We start from the raw sequence: 14,939 nt of genomic DNA, 5'->3' as shown, positions 1-14,939 counted from the left end.
TGATGCAGCCTCCACCAGGCTTGAAAATATGAAGAGTGGTACACAGTGATGTGTTGGTTTTGCCCCAAACATGACGCTTTGTATTCGGGACAAAAAGTTCAGGACATAAAGTTAATTTCTTTGCCACATTTTTGTGTAAACAGGATGCATGTTTTGGAATTCTGTACAGGCTTCCTTCTTTTCACCCTATCATTTAGGTTAGTATTGTGGAGTAACTACAATGTTGTTTTGCCATCCTAAGTTCTCATATCACAACCATTAAACTATGTAACTGTTTTAAACTGTCTATGGGGCAGCAGGTAGCCTAGTGGTTAGGGCGTTGGGCCAGTAACCAAAGGGTAAAAATCTGTTATTCTGCCCCTGAACAAGGCAGTTAACCCACTGTTCCCCGGTAGGCCGTCATTGTAAATAAAAATGTGTTCTTAACTGAATTGCCTAGTTAAATAAAGGTAAAACATTTTTTAATCACAATTAGCCTCATGGTGAAACCCCTGAGCAGTTTCCTACCTCTCCGGCAACTTAGTTAGGAAGGATGCCTGTATCTTTGTAGTCACTGGGTGTATTGATACACCATCCAAATTTTAAATAATAATTTCAGCATGCTCAAAGGAATATTCAGCATATGCTTTTTTTATTTTCACCAATCGGTGCCCTTCTTTGCGAGGCATCAAAAAACCTCCCTGGTCTTTGTGGCTGAATATGTACTTGAGGGACCTTACAGGTCCCTTACAGGTGTGCGTAGGGTACAGAGATGGTGTAGTCATTCAAAAATCATGTCAACGACTATTATTGAACACGGAATGAGTCCATGCAACTTATGAGATTTGTTAAGCACATTTGTAACTTCTAAACTTATTTAGGTTTGCCATAACAAAGGGGTTTGTTTTAAATTCAGGCTGTAACACAACAAAATGTGGGAAAAGTAAAGGGGTGTGAAGGCACTTTCTGAAGGCACTGTATGTTTCGTGTTAGCCACCATATTCTAATGTGAGTATCCTCTGCATGCCTTATATAATGTCTGCTTTGTGTGATGTATTTTGTCCCTACCTCCTTGCCCTTTGTGCTGTTTTCTGTGCCCAATAATGTTTGTACCATGTTTTGTGCTGCTACCATTTTGTGCTGCTGCCATGTTGTGTTACTACCATGTTGTTGTCATGTTGTGTTGCTATCATGCTGTGTTTTCATGTGTTGCTGCCATGCTGTGTTGTTGTCTTAGGTCTCTCTTTATGCAGTGTTATGGTGTCTCTTGTCGTGATGTGTGTTTTTGTCATATATTTTTATTTTATTTTTAATCCCAGCCCCAGTCCCCGCAGGAGGCCTTTTGCCTTCTGGTAGGCCGTAATTGCAAATAATAATTTGTTCTTAACTGACTAGCCTAGTTAAATAAAGGTTAAATAAATAAAAAAATGTATACTGTATATATAATGACACTTTTCAGGAGACCCTAGGCTACCAGAATAGGGTTGTACACTGTTGTGTGGCGATCCACATGTGTTAGACATCCACAAACAATCATATTATTTTAACATGGACACAGTATGTAAGTAATATAAACATATTGTTTACCCCAAATGAGCTGTAATAAAATGTATATTTGTTTTTTACAGTGATTCCAATAAAATGAATTTGTAATACCAGATGTGCAATGCTGCTGCTGTAGTGTCTCTTCGCATTAGCACACATTTAGCATGACATTTAGAGACATGTGGGGCTAAGTCCAGTAGATAGTAGGCTTACTATAACCACTAATTAAAGTTCTAAGAATAGCAATTATGCCACCAGCCAAAGTGCCAGTCTTTACTGCCGTAATACATGCTTTGTAAACATTATGACACCAAACCTCATGCTGATCAAGGCCATTAAACTCTGCTTTAACGAGGCTGTAGGCTACATATTTTAATTGTGGTTGAAAGTTTGTTATATATTTAAGCAACAATGTTCCTGGGTACAGCCCTTAGCCGTGGTATTTTGGCCATACACCAGAAACCACAGAGGTGCCTTATTGCTATTATAAACTGGTTACCAACATAAATAGAACAGTAAACAAGTGTTTTTCCATCACACCTGTGGTATATTGTCTGATATACGCACGCTGAAATGTTTCCACCAATCAGGATCCAGGACCCAAACTATCCGGTTCATAATTAAGCAATAAGGCAACGAGGGGTTGTGGTATATGGCCAATATACCACGGCTAAGAGCTACTTTTAATAAATGAGCAAAAATGTCTAAAAACCCAGTTTTTGCTTTGTCATTATGGGGTATTGTGTGTATATTGATGAGGGGGGGAAAAATCATTTTAATCCATTATATAATAAGGCTATAACGTAACGCAATGTGGAAAAAGTGAAGGGGTCTGAATACTTTCAGAATGCACTGTATGTTTTCAATAAACATTGGAGACGAAACATAGTTTACATGTTGTTACCAATCTAAGCCAACCTGTCAGTTTTGCCCCATAGTTGTGCACGAGTTGGTTTTGTTGCTAAACGACAAACCCATCTATAGAGATCACTTCTTTCGGGAGCCTAGATAATCTATTTCTAAATACCATCATCGGATGGTTCGGTTTCCCAAGGGACTCCATACACACTTTTCTCTGAAGACAAAGCCTCTCTTGTTCATTGTCAGAACACAAAATAACTACAGCCCACAGTCCCTCTGTGTATTCAGCTTGACCCAGCACTGACCAGAAGCTTCTCCTTCTCTGATATGCAATATCAATACATATTTAGTATATTTTCAGTATATTCAATATTCAATCACTTATTTTATTCAATGCTTTGGTTAAGTGTCTAAAAACTTAAGGGTCATTACAAATGAGCAATCGGTTTGGTTCAACTATAAATTATATTGTTGGGACTTCATTAGTCTGACATTAGGCTCCTGGTGAAATTCTAGTCTGTAAAAACAATTCAAGGATGAGGAAGTAACATTTTAAGACTTGTCATAAGCATGTATGAGCCCCTTTAATGGATAGACCAGCCAAATTGCAAATGTACATATTTTCTTGCTTATTGAAAGCAGTCTCTGGACAAGGAGAAAACTGCAATCTACCCTTTGGTTTTGCTTACCATGTCACTGCCAATAATATTTGTATTTTCTAACTAAAATCAATGTTTTCCAAAATTCAAACAAATTAAGTAGCTACACAATCCCTTCCAGAGACTGAAATGATTTGGGCATGAAATACAGGCCTGGCAGAAAATATTATGTCTACGGTTATGTATGCTTATCTCCACCAGGGGTTAGTGTTGTTCTATGTGATGAAGTAGTAGGTATTCTCTCCAGACCATGGTTTGTAAGCACTGTTCGACAATACCCGTCAAATAACAACACTAAATAAGATTGAGTTTTATATGAATATTTATTGCAAGCATACAATAGTGGTACAAGTTTACTTAACAAACAAGTCATAACAGTCTGATGGAGCAGGGTTTGCGAAGAGCAGTGAGATGTTGGGTCAATATGTTTAGTGTCATGCAGAAGCCACTGTAGCATTCATACAGCATAATCGTGTTCCTGATTACCTAGATCTTATTCACCAGGATACGAAATGGAGGAAAACAGGCAAACAGGGAGGGAATAAACCGAACTTGTCTAATAAGAAATGTTTCTTTCCATTGCGAAAGTTTTCCATTGCAATAATGAATATGATCCTTATGTCTTTGACAACATTCAACAACAAGAGTTACTAGTTACTGGTGCAGTAGATCAAATCACCACCACTAAAATTTTACAAAGGCCATATAAAGGAAGAGGGAATCGGTAATAATGCTAAAGTGGCAAACGTTTTTTCATGCAATGCAATGATGCAGACACACACACGCTGTACACACCCACACACACATGCAATAAGGCACACACACTGTACACACCCACGCAATAATGCACACACACTGTACACACCCACGCACACATGCAATAATGCACACACACACACACACCTACCTGTGTGGAATCTATGGTGACACTATTTTGACAATCAATGTCATAGCATTTGATTTTAGGTGAACAACTATAAGGTGCTATCAAGCAATTACATGGATTTGGAAAGCAAGCAAAAGTGAAATATGCTGTATAATCCATCTGACTTTTCTTTGCTTTTGGTCCATAAGAGAGCACTGAAGTGATAATACATGATCCTTAAAATAAAAAGTTTGATATATTGATGTTTGGGAAAAGTACAGGACAAAACTGGTTAATGATTCACCTAAAATTAACATATGTAAATTAATGTCAACATTGTATAAGAGGGGGGGAAATTGGGATTACAATACTGCTTCAATATTTTTTCCATATCATATTTTCAGATTAATGCACATAGAAACATTCTTGAAAGCTTTATGTTTTAAGTTGTATTTTAACTTTGAACATTGAATTATAATAGGCAACATCAAGTATTACATCTTCATTACCAAATGTTTTGGATGTTGACGAATGGACATAAAGACACTTTTGAAAGTGCTTTGCCACATGCTACAGCAGTTTTTTTGAGAAATGAATACATCAAAGATAAACTTCCGTTTTTTTTTACAGACATAAAGCATGTTTGACTAAATGGAGACCAGGTGAGATACTTTTCCTTCAGGGCATGTATCATCATGTTGCTACCTATGTACTAAATGTTAACTATGTACGGTTTATCTATGTACCTATTTCTCCTGCTCAACACTCAAAATGCATATCCTTTGTATAATCTACAAGGCCCAAAATTAAGGCATAATTATCTGTGCACTGTGCTTAATATGGAAATTACATGATGTACTTCCCAATGACCAACATTCTGAACTCATACTCCAACCATTACTTGACAAAAATGGCACAGATGCAGGATACAGGCCAAAGAGAAATCCTAGGACACAATTTAATGTATTGAAGAATGTGAAAAAAGGTGCACAAATGCAAACTGAGAAAATCCACAAGCAAATTGTACCGACAACACATTCCTCTACATTTCAGAAAAGTGACTTTAAGTTGCATAATTGCACAACTAACAAAACAACAAATACTTTGTTTGGAATGCTTTAAGAGACGGTAGTGTCATGTTTTTCTTCACAATATGATTTTGACATAACCACAAGGCAAATTGTGCATTGTTTTTGTCCCCACACTTCCCCTATCTTTAAAACCCAGTTTGCAGGGCTTTTGTGCTGTGAATACAAAACATATAAAGTCTATTATTGCAAATATCATGCACTTTTCTCTGACCCATTGTCTTCAAAATCCCACGGACAAACGTCAACCTTTTTGGCAGTGCTCATTGGTTGTTTATAATTAGAACTCAAAGAGTTTTCTTTCGCTGGAGAAGTTTTTGTCTGTGCCATGTTGGTTGGCGCATTCTCTACCTCCCACGAGCATGCCTCCGCTCTCTTGTTCTCCAACGCCTCCGGGTCTCTTGTCGAGCTTTTCCGTCTCCCAGACGCGGGCACGGCGACCGAACCGCCCTCCGAGGATTGGCTGACACGTCGTCTTTCCGAGGGCTTGCTGGAGGAGCTCCTCCTCTCCTTGCTCTTTGACCTGTGCTGCTTCTCTTCCTCCCTGTCCCTCCCTCCTTTCTCTCTCTCACCCCGCTCTCCCCTCTCTTTGTAGGAGCATGAGCCTTTTCGTTTCCGCTTGGAGTGAGGCGTGGGGCTGGAGCAGTTCTTCTCATGGCTGGGGGAAGGCGGGGCTGGGTCTTCATTGTAGTCCCAGGGACAGATGTCCACCATCAGGGTGGGCGGCTGCAGCAGACTCCCAGTGGATTTGGAGTAGTCTGAGTGGAGGATCTTGGGCTTCCCATCGGTGGGTGTAGCACTCTTCTTACTTCTGATCCTCTCTGGGGAGATGGAGTCTGAATCACCTCCCAACACCGGCTGCTCCTCAAAGGCCCAGGGGCACACCTCTAGTTTGAGGGGGAGTGGAGATCTGGGAGACCTGGGCTTCCTTGTTTCTCTGGCCTCGTCTGGTTCACTCCCCTTACCTTTGGAGCGACGTCGGCCTGCAGGTGATTGCCCTGCGGCTCCCTGTTGCTTCTGTTGGGAGCGACTGCCCTTGGTGCTAACCACGCCACCACCACCACCCCCCCTGTGGACTGTGGTGGTCTCTCCCAGAGCAATGGACACATGCTTCTGTGACCTTCCTTCTGAGGGGGTTGGGGGGTCCTCCACATCCCAAGGGCACACCTCGGAGAGGTCATACAGGTTTCTCCCTGGCTCTGTATTGATGGACGGCTGGCTGCCACTCACCTGCTGCTTCATGATGCCCATCTTGCCCATGGGCGTCTTGGAGTACTCCACCGACTGGCTGATGATCATCTTGGGATAACACTCCTTCTCTTCCGCCTCGTCCACCTCAGACAGCATCCTCCCATCGCAGCCCTTGAGTCCCTTCTTGCTTGCGTCCTCCACGCAATGTGTCTTGCTGGTGAGCCCAGGCATCTTCTCTTTGGCACTGGTTATGACACTCAGTGACTTCTGCATGATGGACGTCCTCAGGTGGATGGGCTTTTTATCCACTGTAAAGTTGTGCGCGCTGGCCGACTTGCAGACCAAGGGCACTGACTCCGTGGACTCGGAAGGTTCAACTCTTGGGGCATGCTCTGGTGACTTCTTCACCTGTCTCCTCATGAGGGATCCAAGCAAGGAACCCTCACCGGCAGCCATTTTATCCCCACACGAGCTCTCTCCGCCAGCAGTTTCCTCCCCTTGGTCACGTACGTGGTCGTAGCTGTGCGATTTCTTCAGGCCCAGGACCTTGTTTTTCAGAGAGTCTTCCCTGGACTTGTGACCAGAGTGGGATGGGTCAAAGGGGTTCTGTCGAAGGGTGCTCCGGTTGCTCCCATGCTCACTACAGTCACGATCCTCACGACTGCCATGGCTGCCGTGCCGGTGCATAGTCTCTGGGATCTCAGTGATGCGCCTCATGAGGGAGCGGCCCAGGCCCTTCTTGGAGCTGCGCTTCTTCTGGAGATGGGGGTTGTTGGCCAACATCTTCTTGCGCTTGTAGACCTCCAGTTGGACGTAGAGCTTCTTTAGCTCATCCTAAAATAGCAACACAGAGAGAGGTGTTGAGAGAGAGAAAAGTGGATGAGAAATCATAAGAGGAAAATGATCTCTATAAGTGTTTGTACTACAGACATTTTCTGACATCACAGACACAAACTAACCATGGTCCATTTCCTTGACAGACCAGAATTTTGCCACAAGGTAGTGACTTCCCACAGGGGTCAGTGTTGGGGCCAATCCTGTTTTTATATCTACATGCTCTTTCTAAACCAAATACCTAAGTATACATGAAAACAAAAGGGACACAACATCTCTACCTTATCAAAATTTGGCATCTGCTCTAATGAAAAGCGCTATACAAATTAAACTTGATCATTAATTACAAAAATGTGGTGCTGTCAGTGATACGCCTTCAATGATTGGGCATGTTCCCAAACAAAATGTATTTTCCTTTGTTAAGACACAGCAAATGGGTGCTTAATCTAACCAGTCTCTTCTCTGTAAAATAAGCTGAATGGCACCAGAGGAGATGGCTGCCGTTTCACAGGCTCCTACCCAATTGTGCTATTGTGTGTGTTTTTTTGCGTTATTTGTAACTTATTTTGTACCTAATGTTTCTGCCACCGTCTCTTATGACGGAAAAGAGCTTCTGGATATCAGGACAGCAAATATGCACATCGTACTGGACAATGTTTTTTTCTTTAACGAGTCGGACGTGAAGGATTTACTTCAGACCCAAATCCTTGTCATTCATATGAAGAAGAGGCAGAGCTATCGGGGACGTAGGTTGAGGTTCCTTGTAAGATTCCGACGGCGAGTGGGTAATCCGCCTCTACCATCAGTCCTATTAGCCAAAGTGCAATCATTGGATAATAAAATGGATGAGCTCCGATCAAGAGTATCCTACCAAGAGACATTAAAAACTGTAATATCTTATGTTTTACAGTGTCGTGGCTGAACAATGACATGGATAGCATACAGCTGGCTGGGTTTTCCATGCATCGGCAAGATAGAACAGCTGACTCCGGTAAGACAAGGGGTGGCGGTCTATGTCTATTTATAAATAACAGCTGGTGTAGAAAATCTAATATAAAGGAAGTCTCTAGTTATGCGCGGCTGAGGTAAAGTATCTCATGATAAGTTGTAGAACACACAATTTACCAAGAGACTTTTCATCTATATTTTTTGTAGCTGTCTATTTACCACCACAAACTGATGCTGGCACTAAGACCACACTCAACAAGCTGTGTCACGGCTGTCGTAGGAGAGAGAGGACCAAGGTGCAGCGGGTTGCGTGCTCATCATATTTTATTTTAATGTGAACACCAAGAAAAAACAAGAAACAATAGACCGACAGGAACAGTTTAGCAGGCTAACTTAAAGCAGTGCTAAAACAACAACCCACAAACCCCAGGTGAAAAACACACTCCTAATATATGACTCCCAATCAGGAACAACGACATACAGCTGTTCCTGATCGGGAGCCACACAGACTAACAAAGAAACAGAACAACTAGATAAACCATACAACACAAACCCCTCTGCCACATCCTGACCAAAATACTAATACAATACTCCCTCTGCTGGTCAGGACGTGACAAGCTGAATAAGGCCATAAGCTAACAAGAAAATTCTCATCCAGAGGCGACGCTCCTAGTGGCCGGGGACTTCAGGGAAACTTAAATCCATTTTACCTAATTTCTACCAGCATGTTACATGTGCAACAAGAGGGAAAAAACTCTAGACCACCTTTACTCCACACACAGAGACGCGTACAAAGCTCTCCCTCGAGCCTCCATTTGGCAATTCTGGCCATAACTTTATCCTCCTGATTCCTGCTGACAAGCAACAACTAAAGCAGGTAGTACCAGTGACTTGCTCAATACGGAAGTGGTCAGATGACACAGATGCTAAGCTATAGGACCGTTTTGCTAGCACAGACTGGAATATGTTCCAGGGATTCTTCCGATGGCATTGAGGAGTACACCACATCCGTCACTGGTTTCATCAATAAGTGCATCGATGATGTCATCCCCACTGTGATCGTACGTACATACCCCAACCAGAAGCCATGGATTACAGGCAACATCCGCACTGAGCAAATGTATAGAGCTACCGCTTTCAAGGTGCGGGACTCTAACCCAGACGCTTATAAGAAATCCCGCTATGCCCTCCGACGAACCATCAAACAGGCAAAGCATCAATACAGGACTAAGATTTAATCGTACTAGACCGGCTCTGACACACGTTGGATGTGGCAGGGCTTGCAAACTGTTACGGACTACAAAGGGAATCACAGCCGCGAGCTGCCCAGTGACACAAGCTTACCAGATGAGCTAAATTACTTCTATGCTCGCTTCGAGGCAAGCAACACCGAAGCATGCATTGGAATACCAGCTGTTCTGGACAACTGTGTGAACACGCTCTTCGTAGCCAATGTGAGTAAGACCTTTAAACAGGTCAACATTCACAAGGCCGCAGGGCCAGACGGATTACCAGGACATGTACTCCGATTATGCGCGGACCAACTAGCAAGTGTCTTCACTGACATTTTCAACCTGTCCCTGACCGAGTCTGTAACACCAACATGTTTCAAGCAGACCACCATAGTCCCTATGCCCAAGAACACCAAGGTAACCTGACTAAATGACTACCGACCCGTAGCACTCACGTCTGTAGCCATGAAGTGCTTTGAAAGGCTGGTCATGGCTCACATCAACACCATTATCCCAGAAACCCTAGACCCACTCCAATTTGCATACCGCCCCAACAGATCCACAGATGACGCAATCTCTATTGCAATCCACACTGGCCTTTCCAACCTGGACAAAAGCAACACCTATGTGAGAATGCTATTCATTGACTACAGCTCAGCATCCAACACCATAATTCCTTCAAAGCTCATCACTAAGCTAAGGACCCTGGGACTAAACACCTCCCTCTGCAACGGGATCCTGGACTTCCACACGGGCCGCTCCCAGGTGGTAAGTGTAGGTAACAACACATCTGCCACGGTGATCCTCAACACGGGGGCTCCTCAGGGGTGCGTGCTCAGGCACTACAGAGGATAGTGCGTACGGCCCAGTATATCACTGGGGCCAAGCTTCCTGCCATCCAGGACTTTTATCTTCTTGGTGACAGGGGGCAGTATTCGGAAATTCAGATGAATAACGTGCCCAAATTAAACTGCCTGCTACTCGGGCCCAGAAGGTAGGATATGCATATTATTAGTCGATTTGGATCGGAAACAGTCTGACGTTTCTAAAACTGTTTGAATGATGTGTGTGAGTATAACATAACTCATATGGCAGGCAAAAACCTGATTAAAAAATCCAACCAGGAAGTGGTTTGTAGTTTTTCAATTGATTGCCTTTCCAAACTACAGTGTCACTGGGTCGTATTGCACTTCCTAAGGCTTCCACTAGATGTCAACAGTCTTTAGAACCTTGTTTCGTGCTTCTACTGTTACTGGGGAGAGAATAAGAGCTGTCTCAAGTCTGGGACCAACGAGTTGTTTACTGCGCAGGCACGCAGGCGCGCCGTTCCTTCTTTTTCCTCTGTAATGAATATGCTATTGTCCGGTTGGAATATTATCGAAAATTTATCTTAAAAAGACCCTAAGGATTGATTGTAAACATCGTTTGACATGTTTCTACGAACGGTAATGGAACTATTTGACTTTTCGTCTCGGGTTTTGCGCTCGTGCATTATGCCTTTGGATTAGTGATCTGAACGCGCGAACAAAATGGAGGTATTTGGACATAAATATAGAGTTTATCGAACAAAACAAACATTTCTTGTGGGAGTGCATTCCGACGAAGATCAGCAAAGGTAAGTGAAGATTTATAATACTATTTCTGAGTTTAGTTGACTCCAGAACTTGGCAGGTAACTGTATTGCTTGCTTTGATGGCTGAGCTCTGTACTCAGAATATTGAACAATGTGCTTTCGCCGTAAAGCTATTTTGAAATCTGACACAGCGGTTGCATTAAGGAGAAGTGTATCTATAGTTCTTTCAATAACTGTTGTAAATTTATCAACGTTTATGATGAGTATTTTTGTAAATTGATGTGCTTATTCACCAGAAGTTTTGGAGGCATTATATTTCCTGAACATCACGTGCCAATGTAAAATTGAGTTTTTGGATATAAATATGAACTTTATCGAACAAAACATACATGTATTGTGTAACATTGAGTCCTGGGAGTGTCATCTGATGAAGATCATCAAAGGTTAGTGATTCATTTTAGCTGTATTTCTGGTTTTTGTGACGCCTCTCCTTGCTTGGAAAATGGCTGTGTGGTTTTTCTTGTTTAGGCGCTGTCCTAACATAATCTAATGTTATGCTTTCGCCGTAAAGCCTTTTTGAAATCGGACGATGTGGTTGGATTAACGAGAAGTGTATCTTTAAAATGGGATATAATAGTTGTATGTTTGAGAAATTTGAATTATGAGATTTCTGTTGTTTTGAATTTGCCGCCCTGCTATTTCACTGGCTAGTGTCCCACATGTCCCAGAGAGGTTAAACCAGGTGGTGTCAGAGGAAGGCCCTAAAAATTGCCAAAGACTCCAGCCACCCTAGTAATAGACTGTTCTCTCTGCTACCGATTGGCAAGCTGTAACAGAGCGCCAAGTCTAGGTCCAAAAGGCTTCTTAACAGCTTCTATCCCTTAGCCGTAAGACTCCTGAACAGATAATCAAACGGCTACCAGGACTACATTCATTTACGCTGCTGCTACTCTCTGTTCATTATCTATGCATAGTCACTTTACCTCTACCTACATGTACATATTACCTCAATTACCTCGGCTAACCTGTGCCCTCGCACATTGACTCTGTACCGTACCCCTTGTATATAGCCTCCCTACTGTTATTTTATTGTTGCTCTTTAATTATTTATTTTTCTATTTTCTTATTGTTCACTTCAGTTTATTTTAGTAAATATGTTCCTAACACTTTTTTTGTCATAAAACTGCATTGTTGATTAAGGGCTTGTAAGTAAGCATTTCACTGTACACCTGTTGCGTAGACCTTACAGTGCATGTGACAAATAACATTTGATTTGATTTGTTTACAGAACAAAAAAAGACAGAGAGGGACCCTGCTCACACGTATGTCCTCAGGGTCCAGGCTGTGCTCACTCCAGGCTGAGGTGATGCTGCTGTTGAGGTAGGACCCAGACCGGCCCATGTCCAGCTCCTCCTCATAGGCTTCAGTGGCAATGTCATCCCTTGCCTGAGTCCCTGTGGAGAGAAACTAACGAGAGGGGAAAAAACCTTCTTGGGGTGACATTATTTAAAATGTTATAGTGCATTTGTTCATGGCATACTTGTATTTTCAGGAGGAAAATGTCACCAACAGACAAGATTGACATCATCCCATTGTTCCTAATTGTCATCTAATTAAATCTTGAGAAATGAACGGTTTATTCCCCACACATCGAGTGTTTAAATGTTCTCCAGAAGACTTAAAAATACCCAGATGTGCACTTAAATTACAATATGATAATTATTATTGCAGTAAGAAGCTGTTAAATGTATTCAGGGGAAAGGGAGATGAGAGAGAGCAGGGTTACCTTTGGAACAAGCAGAAGCCCCAAAGTCACAGTCACGGTGAGGTGTGTGTGAGCGAAGACCAGCATGAGCATCCAGTCAGGGTGCCACAGAGGGGCCAGAGTGAACCTGCAAATAGATAGCCACAGATTTTTTTGAGGACACTTTTATTTAAGTGTAACAGAGTGCATTCTATTCTGCCCTGAGCAGGGTTGGAACACAACCCTAGTCAAAGAACCTATATGATTTGTGATTTTTTTTCCCAATAGAATCCTATAGGATTCTCACAATCCTATAAAATGTTATGTCACTATCAGAAATCTATTGGAATCCTATTGGAATGTTTTTTCCCCTATTGGAAATCAATCCTATAGGTTTTTGATAAATCATGTAGGATTTTGCCACCCCAATCTGAATCCTATAACTTGTTATCTTAATTGAACTCATTCATTTATAGTTTGTTGTCATTTTTTCCAGTACAATACAACAACATTAATTACAACATTTTTCTATACTATTCTATATTATTTCGTTTTTATTCATGGCTGCAAGTTTATTTGCAGTATGACCACCAGTCCAGTACACCTTTTTAAACACAACTCTCACTTGAGTTATTTGATTTGAGTCTTATTCATGCAACTTCTTGTCTTTGAGTTAGAAGACAATACAATATGAAATACAATATTATATTCAATGCTACAATAACACAAGGTTGTTTGGGGTTTCCCCTTAGAATGCACATCATAAATACAAATAAAAAGTTGAACGAAAATTCATATTTAGGTACAGTAACAAAGATATGAGCATTTCTTTCATTTCATATACTGTATAATAGTCAGCTATGCATACAAAAAAGAGAATGTCCCCTTTATTCTCTTTATGTTGGGATAAGGAGAGGAAAAGAAAACTCTAAAGATAATGAGACCCCCCCCCACTCCCTTACTCCTAGGGTTCTGCCACCCCCTCTCCCTCCGAACCTGCCTGCCCCCCTCCCCCCGGAGCTGACCCTCCCCACCTCCCCAGAAGGTGCTCCCTCCCCATCTCCCCTATCTCCCTCCTGGATGTTACTATGTTACTACCTAGTGACCTCTTGCCACACCTGATCCAGGTGTTGTAAAAACAAAAAACATGATTAAGATTACATCAAATTGTTAATCTACTGTAGCTCTATGCTTTATGGATGTAATGCCAAATAGCACACCTTTTTGACACAAATGTAAACATCCTTGCGGACAATCGCAGAAGGTTTCACAGCAATTGTTGTCGCACTTGGCACCATAACTTTAATATGTGACGCAGATGCACCAGATGCAAATATTTACTCAAGGTGTGTCCCTTGGACCTTGGGGGATGGGGCTGCATGAGATACACTACATGACCAAAGTATGTGGGCACCTCCACGTCGAACATCCCATTCCAAAATCATGGGCCTTAATATAGAGTTGGTCCCCCCTTTGCTGCTATAACACTCTTCTGAGAAGGCTTTCCACTAGATGTTGCTGCGGGGACTTGCTTCCATTCAGCCACAAGAGCATTAGTCAGGTCGGGCACTGATGTTGGGCAATTAGGCCTGGCTCGCAGTCGGCATTCCAATTCATACCAAAGGTGTTTGATGGGGTTGAGGCCAGGGCTCTGTGCTCTGTGCAGGGCTCTGTGCAGGCCAGTCAAGTTCTTCCAGACCAATCTCGACAAACCATTTCTGTAAGGACCAGGCTTTGTGCTAAAGGGCATTGTTATGCTGAAACAGGAAAGGACCTTCCCCAAACTGTTGCCACAAAGTTGGAAGCACAGAATCGTCTAGAATGTCATTGTATGCTGTAGCGTTAAGATTTCCCTTCACTGGAACTAACGGGCCTAGCCCTATCCATGAAAACCATTATTTCTCCTCCACCAAACTTTACAGTTGGCTCTATGCATTGGGACAGGAAGCGTTCTCCTGGCATCTGCCAAACCCAGATCTGTCCATCGAACTGCCAGATGGTGAAGCGTAATTCATCACTCCAGAAAACGCGTTTCCACTGCTCCAGAGTCCAATGGTGGCAGGCTTTACACCACTCCAGCCAACGCTTGGCATTGCGCATGGTAATCTTAGGCTTGTGTGCTGCTGCTCGACCAGGGAAACCCATTTCATGAAGCTCCCGACAAACAGTTATTGTGCTGACGTTCTTGTGCTGACACGCTTCAGAACTCGGCGGTCCCGTTCTGCTTGTTTTCTACCACTTCGCGGCTGGAAAGGTGGCATCCTATGACAGTGCCACCTTGAAAGTCACTGAGCTCTTCGGTAAGGCCATTCTACTGCCAATGTTTGTCTATGGAGATTGCATGGCTGTGTGCTCGATTTTATGCACCTGTCAGCAACGGGTGTGGCTAAAATAGCCATATCCACTCAATTGAAGGGGTG

At 42.6% G+C, this 14,939-nt stretch overlaps 1 protein-coding gene across 2 annotated transcripts in view; it reads right to left on the bottom strand.

Moving 5' to 3' along the window:
• Window positions 1–3,348: 3,348 nt before the first annotated feature.
• Window positions 3,349–14,939, bottom strand: part of LOC115156600 (probable G-protein coupled receptor 158) — an 83,546-nt gene continuing 71,955 nt past the window's right edge. For both annotated transcript variants that reach the window (XM_029704093.1, XM_029704094.1), the window contains 3 exons: window positions 12,562–12,667; window positions 12,096–12,242; window positions 3,349–7,022 (listed from right to left, as the gene is read on the bottom strand). In XM_029704093.1, coding sequence (XP_029559953.1) covers window positions 5,193–7,022; window positions 12,096–12,242; window positions 12,562–12,667 — 2,083 coding nt within the window. In that variant the 3' untranslated portion in view covers window positions 3,349–5,192. The remainder of the gene's footprint in view (window positions 7,023–12,095; window positions 12,243–12,561; window positions 12,668–14,939) is intronic.

Source organism: Salmo trutta, chromosome 21 (assembly GCF_901001165.1).
Source record: "Salmo trutta chromosome 21, fSalTru1.1, whole genome shotgun sequence".
Taxonomy (NCBI): domain Eukaryota; kingdom Metazoa; phylum Chordata; class Actinopteri; order Salmoniformes; family Salmonidae; genus Salmo; species Salmo trutta.
Note: the sequence above shows the minus strand (reverse complement) of the source record. Positions and strands in the feature narration are given on the sequence as shown.